The sequence below is a fragment of the Pseudorca crassidens genome, chromosome 15 (assembly GCF_039906515.1).
Source record: "Pseudorca crassidens isolate mPseCra1 chromosome 15, mPseCra1.hap1, whole genome shotgun sequence".
Lineage (NCBI taxonomy): Eukaryota > Metazoa > Chordata > Mammalia > Artiodactyla > Delphinidae > Pseudorca > Pseudorca crassidens.
In genome coordinates, this window is record NC_090310.1 from 59,972,345 (window position 1) to 59,990,588 (window position 18,244).

The 18,244-nt window shown below is 40.8% G+C and overlaps 1 protein-coding gene across 3 annotated transcripts in view; it reads right to left on the reverse strand.

Moving 5' to 3' along the window:
* The window catches only part of PTPRA (protein tyrosine phosphatase receptor type A), a 183,487-nt gene that overhangs the window by 51,231 nt on the left and 114,012 nt on the right, over positions 1-18,244 (reverse strand). Inside the window, exon 4 of one of the 3 annotated variants that reach the window (XM_067707651.1) lies at positions 11,403-11,429. The exons of the other annotated variants lie outside the window; for them this stretch is intronic. Coding sequence (XP_067563752.1) covers positions 11,403-11,429 — 27 coding nt within the window. The remainder of the gene's footprint in view (positions 1-11,402; positions 11,430-18,244) is intronic. 3 annotated transcript variants of the gene reach the window in all.

An 18,244-nucleotide genomic window follows, 5' to 3' on the forward strand; every position in this document is an offset into this window, starting at 1 on the left:
AGAGAGATATAAATGGATTTACATTCTTTTAAAAGATCAGCTAGTTAAATTGACTCATAAGCAGCAGTCATGAGGTAGGAGGTAATCCAGCAGAACGTGATGTCATGCAAGCCAAGAAGAGAATTTTTCAAGAAGGAGGGAGTAGTCAACTCAATCAAATACTCAATCAACAGATTCAGTAGGATGAAAACAGAGATGTGAAATTGGATTTGACAAGAGGGCAGTTATTGGTGACCTTCTCAAGAGTGGTTTCAGTTAAGCAGCTGTTGAGGAAGACCAAATGAAGTGAAATAAAGATGGAAAGAAGAGACAGTGAGATACTGACCCCTTATTTGAGGTGAGGACTTTTATCGTAAAGAGATTCAGAGAAAAGCAGCAGCTGGAGGGAGAAGTGGGGTAGAAAGTTTGTTTTTAAAGAGATGGGAGATATTATACAATGCTTCTTTGTTGATGGCAATTTTCAAACATACCCTGGTATGTGGATCTCATACTAAAATGAGCATTCAAACGGGCTGACTACGCCCTCCTCTCTTTTTAAAAAATTTATTTATTTTTGGCTGCGTTGGGTCTTCGCTGGTGCGCGCAGGCCTTCTCTAGCTGCGGCGAGCGGGGGCTACTCTTCGTTGCAGTGCATGGGCTTCTCATTGCTGTGGCTTCTCTTGTTGTAAAGCACGGGCTTTAGGTGCACGGGCTTCAGCAGCTGTGGCAGGCGGGCTCAGCAGTTGTGGCTCGCGGGCTCTAGAGCGCAGGCTCACTAGTTGTGGCAGACGGGCTTAGCTGCTCCGCAGCATGTGGGATCTTCCTGGACCAGGTCTCGAACCCATGTCCCCTGCACTGGCAGGCAGATTCTTAACCACTGCACAACAGGGAAGTCCCTCCCTCCTCTTTGAAGAACTTTCCTCTCTTGGTTTCTACAACAAAGCACTCTTCTGATTTTATGTCTTGTCTCCTTCAAATTATTTTCCCTTGTCAGTTGTTGCTCTTCTAACACAGATCTCTAAACGTCTGATTTCCTCAGGGCTCTGTTCTTGGCGCTCTTCTCTATATGCTATCTAGTCGATCAGATCAGGCTGGAAGCTCAAGTGATATGCTAGCAATTCCCACATTTGCACTGCTTGGTCAGACCTCTCTTCGAACTCTTCTGAAACTATAATGTCACCTCTACTTTAAATTTCACAGGCAATGCAAACTTCCTGGGTCTAAAAAAATTTCCCTCACTGGTGATTCAGTAGCTAGTACTGCCACCCATCCACCCTGTTGCTCAAGCAAGAAATGTGGAAATCCCCTTAGTTTCTTCCCCATGCTTAGCTTCTATATCCAACCCAGCTGCAAGTAATGTTGTAGCACTAAAACCAACACCTCAAATTTGTCTGCCTTTTTTCTACTCTGTTGCCATCACTCTAGTCTAAATCTCTGTCCTCTCTCAACTGAATCACGGTAAGCTGCTATCCCCTGCCAGTCCATTTTCCAGAAAGCAGGGAGAGTGATCTCGAAGAAAGCAAATCAGATCACGTTCCCCTCTTATGTAAAAACCTTTCAATGGTTTCCCAAGCCTTTAGAATGAAATCTAATATCCTTACCCTGGCCAATAACAACCTCCCCCATTTAGCCCCTGCTTTCTCTATCTCCTCCCACTCTTTCCTTGCTCACTGAACTTGAGCCACTGGCATCCTTCCATGCTGGGTTCACTCTTTCCTTGGGCCTTTGAACATGTTATTCCTTCTGCTGTATATAGCCTCCCTCTGTTCTTTGCCTGGCTAACTCCTAGTCATCCAGTTCTCATTTCAAGTGTTACTTTTACCAGAGAGGTCTTTTCTGACTTAACATTAAATTAGGTAAGCCTTAGTTTCCTTATTTGTAAAATCAGTTATTCTAAAGATTAAATGAGATCATCCATGTAAAGCTCTTGGCACAGTAACTTGCACACATTATGTACACAGTCAGTGTTAGCTATTATTGTTTTTTATTAGTCTCACAGAGCACTCTGTTATTTCTCTTGATAATACCCTCACACTTCGTAATTATATATTTATTTGAGTATAGCTGATTATGAGTGTCCTTCCTTTACACCATAAATTCCACAAAGGCAAGGATTATATACCTGCTTTGCTTCTCACCATATACCTAACACCTAGCACAGAATTTCACACACAGTGGGCACTAAACAAATACTGGATGGACTACACTGAGCGAATGAATAAAATAATTAATGATTTATCACTAAATATGTCTTTGTTCAATGCCACTCACAGAGGGCTGTATACCAGGTATTAAAAGAAGGTAATTAGGGCTTCCCTGGTGGCGCAGTGGTTGAGAGTCCACCTGCCGATGCAGGGGACATGGGTTCGTGCCCCGGTCTGGGAGGATTCCGCATGCCGCGGAGCGGCTGGGCCCGTGAGCCACGGCCGCTGGGCCTATGTGTCTGGAGCCTGTGCTCCACAACGGGAGAGGCCACAGCAGTGAGAGGCCTGTGTACCGAAGGAAAAAAAAAAAAAGAAGGTAATTAGAGACATCTGGCTCAAGACAGGGGGCTGAATCCATAATTTTATTTCTTTCTCTTCCCAAAAGGACACTGAAATGATAGAAGAAACATAAAAATACGAATGAAATAAAAATTGCATCTGGGGCTTCCCTGGTGGCACGGTGGTTAAGAATCCGCCTGCCAATGCAGGGGACACAGGTTCGAGCCCTGGTCTGGGAAGATCCCACATGTCGTGGAGCAACTAAGCCTGTGCACCACAACTAGTGAGTCTGCGCTCTAGAGCCCACGAGCCACAACTACTGAGCCCACGTGCCACAGCTATTGAAGCCCGTGCCCCTAGAGCCTATGCTCCACAACAAGAGAAGCCACCGCACCACAATGAAGAGTAGCCCCTGCTTGCTGCAACTAGAGAAAGCCCTCATGCAGCAATGAAGACCCAATGTAGCCAAAAATAAATAAATTTATTAAAAAAGAAAAAAATCTTAAAAAAAAAAAGCACATCTGGAAGGCAGCAAAGAGTGGCATCAGCAGACCAGAAACTTTGAGGGATTTGTGGACAACAAAGCAGATGGGATTGGACTGCTGAAGAGATCAATCACAGCTGAAGAGCCTCCAAGTTAAAAGGTAAGTAGTAGTTCCATCAATCTGAGCCTAGAAACACCTCAAGTTCAGCGTCAAACCAGGACTGGGGATGAAAGTAGGTCTTGGGGTAGTAGGGTATTTAACCAAAGGCTTGCCAACGCAGTCCGTACACCCACAGGATGAGCAACAAGCTGTGGTGTCTCATCTGGGCTCAGTTTGAAAAACAGCATTCTATACAGAGTGGGGGTGTGCTGATGGCTTCTTTACTAAAAAATATATATAAAAAATATAAGCTGCATATACATTTTTTAACTTGTTATTATGGAAAACTTTCAAACTTACACAGGAGTAAAAGAACACTACAGTAAATCCCTATGCACTGACCATTTCACTTTGACAATATTACCAGATGCCAGTGTTTTCATCTATACCAGGGTTGGGTTTCTCAGCCACACACTAATAACATTTTGGGATAGGTAATTCTCTGCTGTGGGGGCTCTCGTGTGCACTGTAGGATGTTTAACATCATCTCTGGTCTCTAGCTACTAGATGCCAGTAGCAAACCCTTAACTGTGATGACCAAAATCACCTTCAGACGTTGCCAAATGTCTTCTTGGGGGGGGGAATCACCCTGAGCTGAGAACCACTGGATTATATTAAGGCAAATCTGAGACATATCATTTCAACTGTATTTACTTCAGTATGTGGCACTAAGAGATAAGGATTCTTAACATAATCACAATACCTTTACCTTATTTAAAAAGCAACACTGTAGCCCCTGCTACCGGCAACTAGAGAAAGCCCCTGTGCAGCAACAAAGACCCAACAGCTGCCCCCCACCCCAAAAAAAGCAACACTAATTCCTTGATATAATCTAATATTCTAATATTCAGTTACTGTTTAAGTATTCCTGATAGTCTCATAAATGCTTGTTTTGCTTTGGTTAAAATTGGCATCCAGAGAGGATGCTCATGACTGCCACACTAGGTCCACAGAGGGTTTCCTGGGTGGGCCCTAAAGACAGAGGAAGAACAAGAGTGGTACCTGAGGTAATTCTAGGCCACAAGACACGAAGGAGGGGAAAAGAAAGGCAGTTCCGCCTAGAGGATAACTGTGTCCAACTTCCTAAACAATGACTGAACCCCTAGTTTAGGATATGTTCCTGTTTGTCTTCCTGAAGGGACACCTACTGTGAGTACATTCCAATCAACTCAGTGCTCCAGAGCAAAGCTCAACCAGAGCCCTACAGGAGACCTTCACAAATACGAACGACAGCAGAGGCAGTATAAGAAATAGAATAAATCTTTAAAAATATACTGCAATTTATGCAAGAGGACCCTGCATCGATTAAAAAAAAAGCCACTATAAAATGAGGAGCAATCTCATACCTATCAGGAAAAAAAAAGTCCCAGAAAATAACAGATGCTGGCCAGGATGTGGAGAAATTGGAACCCTGTGCACTGTTGGTGGAAATGTAAAATGGTGTAGCTGCTGTGGAAAACAGTATGGCGGTTCCACAAAAAACTAAAAATAGAATTATCATATGATCCAGCAATTCCACTTCTGGGTATATGCCCAAAAGAATATCCATTTTCATAACTAAACATGGGTTTAGTCACAACAGCTAAAATGCAGAAGCAACCAAATGTCCTTTGACAGATGCATGGATAAGCAAAATGTGGTATACGTGTACAATGAAATATTTTTAGTCTTAAAAAGGAAGGAAACATATGCTACAATATAAGGATGAACCTTGAAGACAATATACTAAGTGAATAAGCCAGTCACAAAAAGACAAACACTGTATGATTCCATTTATAAGTTTAAGGTATATAGTATGACGATCTGACTTACATACATCATGAAATGATTATCAAAATAAATTTAGTGAACATCGGTGATCTGATACAGATACAAAATTAAATAGAAAAATTTTTTCTCTTGTGATGATAACTCTTACGATTTACTCTTAACAACTTTCGTATTTAACATACAGCAGTGTTAATTATGTTTATCATGTTGTTCATTACATCCCTAGTACTTATTTATCTTATAACTGGAGGTTTGTATCTTCTGACTGCCTTTATCCAATTCCCCCTACTGCTACCCCCTGCCTCTGGTGACCATAAATCTGATCTCTTTCTCTATGAGTTGGTTGGTTGGTTGGTTGGTCGGAAAAACATTTTAACTCTCCCAAGCTTTCAGGCCAGAAGAGTCCTCTATCATAAAAGTCAGATTTTACCTCTTGACATCTGAATTACACCCATGTTCTTAATACAGTTAAAGACAATACAGATAGTAAAGATGTTCCCAGGCCTGTGTGAGGGAAGGAGACTCAGATCTATTAATAAAGTAGGAGAGAATTTACAGCTCCCTGTGTCAAATCTCAGACTTGGAGACAGGCTCAGAATCCAGTCACCCTCCTAGGGCTCCTCCCAAAATGGACGGACTCATCATATCATTGTGCTTAGCCTTGTCCTGATCTGGGCCCTCTGGAGATGTGGCCTTGCATGATGCAGGCAAGGCAGGAACAGTGGTCCATTCCCTGCCACTCCCACCCCTACGCCCCACTCCCCAACCACCCATTCTACCAGAAGTTCACTCCCTAGACTCAGACCAGAGGACAGCATTTTAAAAATACTAAAATGGTGTTCTGGGACAAGACTTGTCTATTTGCTTATATCCCCTTTCCAAGAAAACAAAGGGTCATGTTATTTTAAGGGCTCACATGTAGACAGGTGAATCACTCAAGGACTTAAGACACACGTTGGTCAACCGCAAAAATACTCAGTGAAGGGACTTCCTTGGTGGCACAGTGGTTAAGAATCCGCCTGCTGGGGCTTCCCTGGTGGCGCAGTGGTTGAGAGTCCGCCTGCAGATGCACGGGACATGGGTTCATGCCCCGGTCTGGGCTAGGCCCGTGAGCCATGGCCGCTGAGCCTGCGCGTCCAGAGCCTGTGCTCCGCAACGGGAGAGGCCACAACAGTGAGAGGCCCGCATACCGCAAAAAAATAAAAATAAAAAAAATAAAGAATCCGCCTGCCAATGCAGGGGACACGGGTTCCATCCCTGGTCCAGGAAGATCCCACATGCCACGGAGCAACTAAGCCCATGCACCACAACTACTAAAGCTCACGTGCCCTAGAGCCCACACACCGCAACTACTGAGCCCATGCGCTGCAACTACTGAAGCCCGCATGCTCTAGGGCCTGTGTGCCACAACTACTGAGCCCGTGTGCTGCAACTACTGAAGCCCGTGCACCTAGAGCCCATGCTCTGCAACAAGAGAAGCCACCGCAATGAGAAGCCCGCACACCGCAACGGCTGCTTGTCGCAACTAGAGAAAGCCCGCGCATAGCAATGAAGACCCAGTGCAGCCAAAAAAAAAAAAAAAAAAAATCAGTGAAGTAAAAGCCATACTCCTCTAGCCTCACTTCCTAAGGCCCATTTTTTTTGTCGTCTTCACACTTTTTGGTAGAAATATTTATCAACACTCAAAGGCAAAGTTGTTTTAAGTGCTTCTTATAGGTTGTTAAGTGCTCTAAAAACAGCAAAAGTCATCAAAAGTTGCCTCAAGTGCCCAAACATCTGGGATGAACCCAATCACTGTTGTCTTGGGCCAAATTACCATTTAGAAACCTTAATTTCTATTGCCCATCCATCTTCCCTAGGGCCTCTGGAGTTATCTTTCTAAAACAAATATCTGACCATGTCACTTCCTTCCTTAACATCACCAGGAGACACCCTGAGCTCAATGTACTGCTGTTGAGGCTACCTCTGACCACTTCCCACTTCATGCACGTCAACCATGCACAGCTCCTCAAACACATGACTGGCTCTTTCACGTCTCCTTGCTTTTACCCTGTCTCGTGCATCCTCATTTTCCTTATATATATATATATATATATATATATATATATATTTTTTTTTTTTTTTTTTTTTTTTTTGCGGTATGCGGGCCTCTTACTGTTGTGGCCTCTCCCATTGAGGAGCACAGGCTCCGGACGCGCAGGCTCAGCGGCCATGGCTCACGGGCCTAGCCGCTCCACGGCATGTGGGATCTTCCCGGACTGGGGCACGAACCCGTGTCCCCTGCATCGGCAGGCGGACTCTCAACCACTGCGCCACCAGGGAAGCCCCCTCAGTTACTATATTAAACTGCCCAAAATTCACCTTCATGCCTCCTCCCACTCCCCAGGTATAGTGAGCCTTTTAAGCTCCCCTCATAGCACTTTGTATGGTATATATCCAATAGCATGTAGTTGAGTGGGCTCTGATTCTTGGTGTTCACACGTTTCTTCCATCAGACAGGGAACTTTTTTTTTCTTTCTAGAATCCTCAGCACCTCATAGGTGCTGAATGAATATATTATTAAAGGTGCTTAGGGAAAGCCATCATAAATGAAGTTCACTTAATAATGTCACTTGCTGTGATAATCCCAAAATACCTATTTTTTTAAAAAAAATTATTTATTTTTATATTTTGGCTGTGTTGGGTCTTCGCTGCTGCACACAGGCTTTCTCTAGTTGCGATGAGCCGGGGCTACTCTTCGTTGTGGTACATGGGCTTCTCATTGCGGTGGCTTCTCTTGTTGGAGAGCACGGGCTCTAGGCACGCGGGCTTCAGTAGTTGCAGCACGTGGGCTCAGTAGTCGTGGCCTGCGGGTTCTAGAGCACAGGCTCACTAGTTGTGGTGCACGGGCTTAGTTGCTACGCGGCATGTGGGATCTTCCTGGACCAGAGCTTGAACCTGTGTCCCCTGCATTGGCAGGAGGATTCTTAACCACTGTGCCACAAGGGAAGCCCCCAAAATACCTCTCTAACAAGAATGCCAACCCCCTTCTAGACTTCAACTCTAGCAAAGTATTGAAAGAGAAACCCAGGGGGAGCAGGTGATCTGATTTGAGAGCTGAGAAACTTTAAGGAGCCTCTGGGGTGCAACAGAATGTTTACCCTGCCTGGTTCTAGAACTCTGTAGCTCAAGGACTCCTTCACAAATACTAACAGGGTACTAGTCCAGATTTTTTGAAAAAATCCAGTTATAGAAATGATTACATCTAAAATAATGTAAAGTATGGTTAGACTAGTTTTATCCTGTATTCTTGCTATTTAACAAATATCAGTTATAAAGTCTTCATGTGAAAACCCTAAGTTAAAAAACTATTAAAATAAAAAGTAAGATGAGACAGGTTTATGCAGAACTTTGTTTAAAAGGTACAGGGCAGAGGATAAGCTGATGTCTACAGTTGTGGTAGTAAACTGCAGTGTGACCCTGCCTTAGAGCGCACCCTTGTTTCCACAAATTCTTGTGGAAACTGGCTGGCTGAGATTCCTGATCCCCTTAGGCTCCCATCTAATTAACAGTAATAGTAACAGAGTGGTGGTGGTGGTAAGAGTTGCTGAGCAACTGCTATATGCTGACCCAGCAGTAGGCCAAGCACTAGTTCAACGTTAGTTCATTCCTCACAACAACCCTATGAAGGAAATTCTGTTCCCATCCTATTTTGCCAATGGCAAAAGGAGGCACAGGAGTTAAGTACCTACCCCACCCTGCCGGTTAAGTGGTAGAGAGTCAACACACAAACTCAGGTGGTCTAGCTCCAGAGCCCTTTATTTTATTTATTTATTTTTTTTGCGGTACGCGGGCCTCTCACTGCTGTGGCCTCTCCTGTTGCGGAGCACAGGCTCCTGACGCACAGGCTCAGTGGCCACGGCCCACGGGCCCAGCCGCTCCGCGGCATGCAGGATTCTCCCGGACCGGGGCACGAACCCATGTCCCCTGCATCGGCAGGCGGACCCTCAACCACTGCACCACCAGGGAAGCCCCAGAGCCCATGTTTTAACCACATATACTAATGCTTTTGCTGCCTCTGCTCTGACCCCATGGTATCTCATTTCCTCCCTCTACCCAATACTACTGCCATCACTGTCTCACAGGGGCTGCATGAGAATCTTTATCTCAGAGTCTGTTTCCCCTAGAACAAAACTAATGAAACTGAGATTTAAAACTAGCAAAGACTAAATAACAACTGGAAAGTATACTCATGACCACTGACTTCATGGTGAAGAGGTACCTGGTAGATAATGCCAGAACTGGATTTAATACATTACTATATAGTACACAAATCATCCAAATTAACACCAGTGAAAATGTTTTAAAAGAAAAGCTGGTTACAAAAGAACAAATACTGTATGACTCCATTTAAATGAGGTACACAGAACAGACAAATTTACAGAGACAGAAAGTAGATTAGTGGTTACCAGGGGCTGGGGGAAGGAGAAATGAGGAGTTATTGTTCAATGGGTTACAGAGTTTTAGTCTGGGATGATATTAAAAAAATAAAATGAAAAATTCTGGAGACAGATGGTGGTGATGATTGCACAACAATGTAAATGTACTTAATGCCACTGAACTGTGCGGTTAAAATGGTAAATCTTATATGATTTATATTTTTCAAAATTGGGAAAAGGCTGGCTCTACCAAAATAACTTGGAATACATTTAAAAAATAATACACATGAGAAAATAAGTAGTTTCTTCAACTTTGAAAGAAAAGAAGCAAAGTTGCTTGCCTCCCGTCCTCTCTTTTTTATGCTTATATGGGCTGGCAATTAAAACACCAGCTATTGCTGTTCAAAAGCATATCAAAGGGGTTTCCTTGGTGGCGCAGTGGTTGAGAGTCCGCCTGCCGATGCAGGGGACGCGGGTTCATGCCCCGGTCCGGGAAGATCCCACATGCCGCGGAGCAGCTGGGCCCGTGAGCCATGGCCACTGAGCCTGCGCGTCCGGAGCCTGTGCTCCACAAAGGGAGAGGCCACAACAGTGAGAGGCCCGCATACCGCAAAAAAAAAAAAAAAAAAAGCATATCAAAGGCCAATGCATAAAAATTTAAACCCTTAATCATCTGCATAAGACATCATTTGCTTAGCAAACCCATTATAATGCAAATGTTTCAAAACAATAGCCTCATTTCTCAAAAAGCACTTGGCTTTAAAATTAGAATGTGATATCAAAATTTATAGCAATACTTCTAAGGATTTGCTCTGGTAAAATCATCATAACATATGGGGCTGAGACTATGTATGCCTCTTCATTTTCCTGTTTGGTCAAAGGCAATTATACAAAATTATTTTTTAAACTTAAAAAGATTTATTATATTAGTATGTCACAATTAGCAATAATCTAGATAATTAAGGTAATTTATTTCTTTTTAATCATAATACTGAAACTACTCACATCTATATTAGTCAGCTAGGTAAAACAGGGATAATATCTGGGGCAAGAAAAAGGCTGAAGAGTAAGAAAATACACACTAAGTAGAGGAAGGAATCAGAGATCTTATGTTTAATTTTGAAGCCTACCACTTTGACTTCGGATTTTATTATAAGATTGGTTAAAAGAGCCGTTTTAGGGAGCAAATATAAGTATCTATTGCTACATAAATCTATTAGGTTCTACATTTGACAGTGAGAATCTGGTAAGTGAAAGTGAATAGCAAGGGCACTACATTAATCAAATCCAGTTCCTGAGTTTAAGAAAGCGAGAGCTGGAAAATCAAGGGAAATCTGTACACAGTGTGATAACACCTCACTGTTCCTCACCAAACACAGTGGCAGATGGGCAACACTTTGGGTTAGAGTATCTACTTTTCTTTCCTTTCTTAAATTATAGTTGCTGTACAGAGTATGTACTTTTCTGATTCAAATGCTCCCTACTTAATGGGACTTCATAAGCCTTCAAGTGTTCCATTACTTATGCAGGAAAAATTGTGCATGTTTAAATAATGGAATCAGAAAAAAAGAAAACAAAACACAAGCCTGATTTGATAAAATAGGAAATCAAGATGAGAAAAATTGCCTCGCAGATTAACATTTTCCAAATTCAAATGCAATGATCATTTCTTAGACCATTGGATAATCTATCTTACGCTCTTTGATGGTAGCCTTACTGTTGTCCTAAGAGAAATATGCCACTTCTACAAGAGTCCCCATGTATTCTATTCTCTGGTGAACAGGGATTCTGCAGTCCTGCTTAGACCACTGACATAACATCTCCAGTCATAGGGACGTTACACCAGAGGGCTGAAAATCCATAAAATCCATATAAAGTGACAAGAGGTCAACATTTTATAGACTAGGGGAAAAAACAACATCTACATTTAAAAACGTAATGAATACTTATTTGTTACTCTTCTCCATGAGGTTAATATGGAAACAACTTAAGGAAAAATAAACAAGTAACAGTCAGAGATGCACAAGGTTACCACAGACTGAGCAGAGGAAATGCAACAAATATTGTACACTGTAAAAAGGACAAGAAACATAAGGTGAATGGCTCACCTCTTCTGTCCTTGGAGTCAGAATTACCTGTGTAATAAGTAAAAAAAATAGAAACATTCACTCAGATTAAAAACAAACATTATTATTCAATCTAATGTAAAACAAAATAAGCTCTAGGAATATGGATACTTTTCCCTTTGTATATGCTGGAGCTACAATGAGGCACCCTCCAACAACTGGGAAATAAGACTGCACAGATTCACTAAACTTTTATCGATGGTTTGTCCTTCTCCCTGAGTACAAAAACAATGCAGCGTCAACATTCATAAAAAATACAAGAATGCCAAGAGAAATATAAACACAATAGTACTTGAGGTCTTTATGTCTTTTTAAGCCATTAAAATGCAACAGGGCAAAATTTTAGTTAAAAATATAAAAGACCTTAAATGATAATAGATAATAAAATCTAAATGGCATAGACCAAACTCTGTATACTAACAGAGAAAACCTTTTCAAAGGCTTATGAAATATCCACAAGCCCCTATAAATTCCTCGTAGTAGAAATAGTACAGACAATATTCTTTTATCATGATGCAATAAAACTAGAAATTAACAAAGTAAGAAAACACTTGAAAATTAAAATCAAAACCGAACTGCAAAATGCCTAAACAAATAACAGATCACACTTGTGGCAGAATCTACTGACACTCCCCCAATATCAGTCTCTTCCTCTTCTTGCCTTTAGTACAGAACATCCCCCACTTTTAGCTGAGCACAAACCTGTCCATTTAGAGACTACATTTCTGAGACTCTAGGTGTAATCATATGAAGAATTCCAGTCAATGGGATGTGAACAAAACCAATGAGAGTAACTTCTGGGTCACACCCTTTGGAAAAGAAATTGTTTGTAACTATTTCCTCTGTTGCTCCTTCCCGGGGGGCTGGAACCAGAACCCAGTGATGAGAGCCATCTCTTGACCAAGCAGATGAGGGCAACTGTCAGGATGCCAGAGGCACAAGAAAAAAGGAATTTGGTCTCTGATGAGGTAAAGCCCCCCTGTCTACTTCTGGAATGTGAAAGGGGAGAGAAAGACACATCTGTGTCTTAAGTGACTTAAGTGGTCAATGAATTTCGGTATATCTTTGTCAGAGTAGCTTAGACCACTCCCTAACTAATATAACTACCTACAGGAACACTTATAGGATACGCCTAAAGCTGTGCTTATAAAAAATTCATAGCATTAAATACATATTAATTAAGAATAAAAATAAGCAAATGAAGCATTCAATCCAGGAAGATAGAAAAAGCACAAAATAAATCTAAGAAAAGCAGAAAAAATAAGAATAAAAGAAATTAATGAAATAAAAAACTGAAAAATGACAGAACTAATAAATATACAATAGCAGGTTCTTTAGAAGAAAAAAGCAACAAACCATGAAATAGATAAATGGTTAGTCAACCTAAACAGGAAAAAGGACTTAAATATATAAAATAAGAAATAGTCACAGCTATGTAAGAAATTAACCCTAAGGGATGACTTTTCCTCAAATCTATTTGAATAATTTTGAAAATCTAAATGAAATGCAAAATTTTCTAGGTATACTTCAATTCTTTCTATGAAGCAAAACAAAACACTGACAAACAAAACTTATCAAAAATAGCATACATACAAAGGAAACACATATACCAATCTCATTTAGAAATAACTTACAGGGACTTCCCTGGTGGTACAGTGGATAAGAATCCACCTGCCAATGCAGGGGACACGGGTTCGATCCCTGGTTCGGGAAGATCCTGCATGACGTGGAGCAACTAAGCCCGCACGCCACAACTACTGAGCCTGCGCTCTATAGCCCACATGCCACAACTACTGAAGCTCGCACACCTAGAGCCTGTGCTCTGCATCAAGAGAAGCCGCCATGAGGAGAAGCCCGTGCACCGCAACGAAGAAGAGCCCCTGCTCTCCATAACTAGAGAAAGCCCAAGTACAGCAACAAAGACCCAACGCAGCCAAAAATAAATTAAAAATTAAATCTTTAACAAAAAAAGAAAACTCAGAAATATCAATGAAAAAATTCGAAATAAAATAATATCAAATAAATTGCAACAGTTATTCAAGAAAAATACAAGACCAAGTGGAGCTATTTTTGCTGGAATGTAAATAGTTCAAAATTAGAAAATCAATTAATATGATTCACTGAAGCATATGATAAAAAAAAGAAAAAGACCCATACAGATCTTGCTCAATGATGCTCAGCTGGCAACTGGCAAAATTTAACACTGCTTCTTGACATAAATACTCTTTAAAACAGGAATGAGTCAATAAATCCTGAACACAATAAATATGTTTATCTCAACGCAAAAGTCAACACCATGTTTAATGAAAAACGACTGAGATCATCCTCCTTAGAATCAAGTACAAAACAAGGCTATCTACTTTTACTATTATTTCCTAACTTTGTTCTAGAGGTATTCACCAATTCATTTAAACAGAAGGAAAGAGATCTAAATATTTGGAAATTTAAAAAGAGATATTTCAGGCTTCCTTGGTGGCACAGTGGTTGAGAGTCCGCCTGCCGATGCAGGGGACGTGGGTTCGTGCCCTGGTCCGGGAAGATTCCACATGCCGCGGAGCGGCTGGGCCTGTGAGCCATGGCCACTGACCCTGTGCATCCGGAGCCTGTGCTCCGCGGCGGGAGAGGCCACAACAGTGAGAGGCCCGTGTACCGCAAAAGAAAATAATAATAATAATAATAATAATAAAAAGAGATATTTGCAAATGAGATGATTTGAAAACTTATGATAATTGAAGAAAATTATGTCAAACACAAAGGAAATTAATTAAGATGATCAGTATAAAATATATTGTATGTACAAAAATCAATGGCCTTATGTTGTACAGCTAAAACTAAAACAGTATTATATGTCAATTGTATCTCGATTTAAAAAAATAGGTTTCATAGCCCCAACAGCAACCAGTTAGAAGATACCATATTCCACCTATACTAACAAAAAACAAAACAAAAAGAAAAACCTTTGAAATATGTAGAAATAAGCTGAACAAAGCACGTGCAACACGAGCGGTGAAAATTTTAAAACACTTCCAAGAAATACAAAATAAAAGACTTCAGCAAATGGAATATACAGCATTCTTGGATAGGAAGAATTAAAAATATCAATTGTCCCTGTTAATCTATAAACTTAACATGATCTATAAAAACTTTTTTCCAGCTATACAAGTTGATTATAACACTTATGGAGAAAAACAATCAAGAAATGCTAGCAAAATTCTGAAAAATAAGATTAACAAGGGATAACTCATCTTATCAAACATTAAGTATTTTATAAAGTTACAGTCATTAAAACAGTGGGGGGACTTCCCTGGTGGCACAGTGGTTAAGAATCCACCTGCCAATGCAGGGGACACGGGTTCGATCCCTCGTCCAGGAAGATCCCCCCCATGCCACGGAGCAACTAAGCCCATCCGCCACAACTACTGAGCCTGCGCCCTAAAGCCCACGAGCCACAACTACTAAAGCCCGTGCGCCTACAGCCCATGCTCTGCAACAAGAGAAACCCCCGCAATGAAAAGCCCTTGCAGCACAATGAAGAGTAGGCCCTGCTCACAGCAACTAAAGAAAGCCCGCACGCAGCAACGAAGACCCAATGCAGCCCAAAATAAATAAATAGATTGATTAATTGAAAAGAAAAACCAACCTTAACATTGGCTAATAGGGCAGACTGGATAAATACATCAAGGTAAAGCCATACAATGAGATAGCCCCTTACTATAATATAGAAAAAGTATGATAGGCTAACTGAAAAAAGTAATGTGTAGAAATGTACACAGTACATTTATTATCTGTGTTATAAATGGAAGAAAAAAGGTATGTATGTGTGTGTGTGTATATATATATATACACACACACACTTGCTATTTTAGAAAAGTGAAAAAAAAACTCAAAGCAAAGGTCAATAGAAAAGAAAAATTAAGATTAAAGAATTAATTCAGGATATGTCCAACATCCAAATAATAAGGATTTTAGACAAACAGAACAGAGAAAATGGAAGAGGGAAGAACATTTTTGAACAAATACAAGAAAAATTTCCAGAACTGAAGGACGAAAGCTCCAAAGCTCCTATCCCAAAATAATTAATGAAAGAAAAAGACACACATCAAGACCCATTACTATGAAATTTCAGGGCACCAATGATGAAGAGAAGATCTTTAAAGACACACAAACAATTAGGAATCAGGATAGCAGTAGAATTCTCCAAGCCTGGGAATTAGAAGTCAGTTAGGACAATGCTTTAAAAATTCCAGGGAAAAAAAATATGTCCTCAAATTCTATACACACCCCTAAAGATATTTTTAGACATGTAATTCCTCATGCAATTTACCTCCCATGGACCCCTTTCTCAGGAAGCTACTGGAGGATACGTTCTATCAAGTGATGGGGTAATCCATGAAAGAAGACAATATGGAAGCCAGGAAGCAGCAAAGGAAATTCCCAGAATGATAGAGAAGGGAAATCCCAGGCTGACATTTGAGTAGCAGCCCTAGTGATCAGAAAAAACCTAGGCTTCAATAAGACAATGACAATGGAGGACTCAGGAGGACGATCTCTAGGTAAAAAAGAAATAAACAGATTATCTAATAGGTCTGACTTTGTGGAAAACTAACCGTATTACAAACCTATGCAAAGTTTGGGAAGAAGCGGCTTCCAATAGCAAAAAAAAAAAGGTAATTATGAAATCCAGAAAAAAGTTGTACAAGAAAGAGAAAATAATCACATCACAGCTCAGCATGGAATAGTATTATATAGTCATAGTAATATAAAACATCAAATACTGATTTTACCAAAAGTTATGATGTAACAATTATGGGAGGATTGATAAAATGGTGGTGACACGGCAGATGTGGGGTTTCAGGCTGTAACACCTGATGTACCATAAAGTTTTCCTTCTACTGATCTTGAATAAGAGCCACCAGTGAAAGGCAGTCTCAGCCTCCTCTGAGACATGAAATGTTTTGACTGTATAGTAACTGGTTTCTCAGCTATGGCATAATTTGGACCTACAGCAGATTATAGAAAACTCGGTTCCCTAACAGCAGTGTGGAGAGACCACAGAAGTGAGAAATAGGTCTTACTTGCTACTTGACAGCCTTCAGATCTAAGGCAAATTATTTAACCTCTAAGGTCTTACGTCAAGCAACTACTAAAAAGAGATAATTACTCCTGGTCATCTCACAGAATTGTTAAATGAAAGACAGTACAGAAGAACATAGGCCGTGAAGACAGTCAGTGACAGTCTCACCTTTTCCATTTACTACTTCAGCTTGTATAAGTTATTTTGCTTTTCCTCTCTAAGCAATGGCCATAATTTACAGAAAGAAATAAATTTTTACACCATTACTCAGTATGTGTTTTGTTTTTTTGAAACAAAAGTTTTACAAAATAATATATGTAACATGAGAAGAATAAAAATGGAAGAGGACCATCCACACACACACAAATTTGTGGTGGCTCACTAAACTGATTTCAAGAATCGGTCATGACCTGTGCTTTGAAAAACACTGTAAAACTCCTTCACCTATAAAACATAAAATAGAACCTACTTAATAGGATCCATAGGATACTTTACAGGAATTACTTCTATAAAACTCGTAGTACGATGCCTAACACTTAAAATTAGTGCTTACCATACGTAGGCCCCATTATAAATATTTTACCCATATTAACTTGTTTAATCCTAACAGTTCCTTTATGAAGTAAGTACTATCATCATCATTCATTCTTATATACTGATGAAGAAACTGAGGTAAAGTGGTTAAATAGACTTGCCTATTCTCACACAGCTAGTGTATGGCAGAGTTAGGATTCAAAATCAAGTAGTGTGGCTCAGCAGATTGTGCTCTTAACCGCAAATGCTGCATAACCTTTATAGTAGAACATATGGGATTAAAGCTGGCAGGTGCAGGGTCTGAGTTGTAAGGTCTAGCTAAAAGATGTCATCAGCAAATGAGATTCAATTCAGTAAATATGCCCCCCAGGAGCCATATGTGATTCCATATGGGGCACTGACCTTCTAACAAGGAAAAAATATGAGCCAAGGGGATAAGACCAAAGAGTAACAGTGATTTTTGCTAGAAAAGGAATGACAATTATCTAGCTGTCGGGGAACAATTATTTCCTTTACTACTCACAGAAGCCCTTAGAGGAACCCCCTCCAGTCCTCGGAAATTTGCCCTACCCCACCTGGTCTCAGATTTAGGTCTCTGATTCTATCTTCAAAGCCACTTCCACTTCAACCAGTGATTGATCCAAGAAGAGAAGTGGGCTGGGCTGAGGCCCTGAACAAACTGGCAGTGTAACTTAACTGTTTCCCTGAATTCTTCTTCCTAACTCTACTCCTGGCCACAGGCCTTCCACTCTTATCTAATTGTTATAGACACCCAGACCCCTTCTCCTTCCCATGGTCTCCATGGATTCCTTCCTTTTCAAGGCTAATACTATTACTCAGTTTCACTATCCTTTCATCTTCAGTCTCTCACATCATCAATTAGCTCTCCTCTTTCTCTTATATTTTCAATCTTCTTCTCTACCATTAAACATGATTAAGTCTCCCCAGTCTAACCAGGATCCCATGCAAAGCAGGATAACCTCCAGAATCTCTCTTCTTACCTCCTTTTTATTTTGGCCACACGGCACGCAGGATCTCAGTTCTCTGACCAGGGATTGAACCTGGGCCCCCTGCATTGGAAGTGCAGAGTCTTAACCACTGGACCACAGGGGAAGTCCCCTATCTTCTTTCCTCTTAACTATGTTAACCAGATATTCCTGAGAATCCCCTGTATCTAGGTTTCATTACTTTGTGCTTGGGCGATTTTACTTATTTC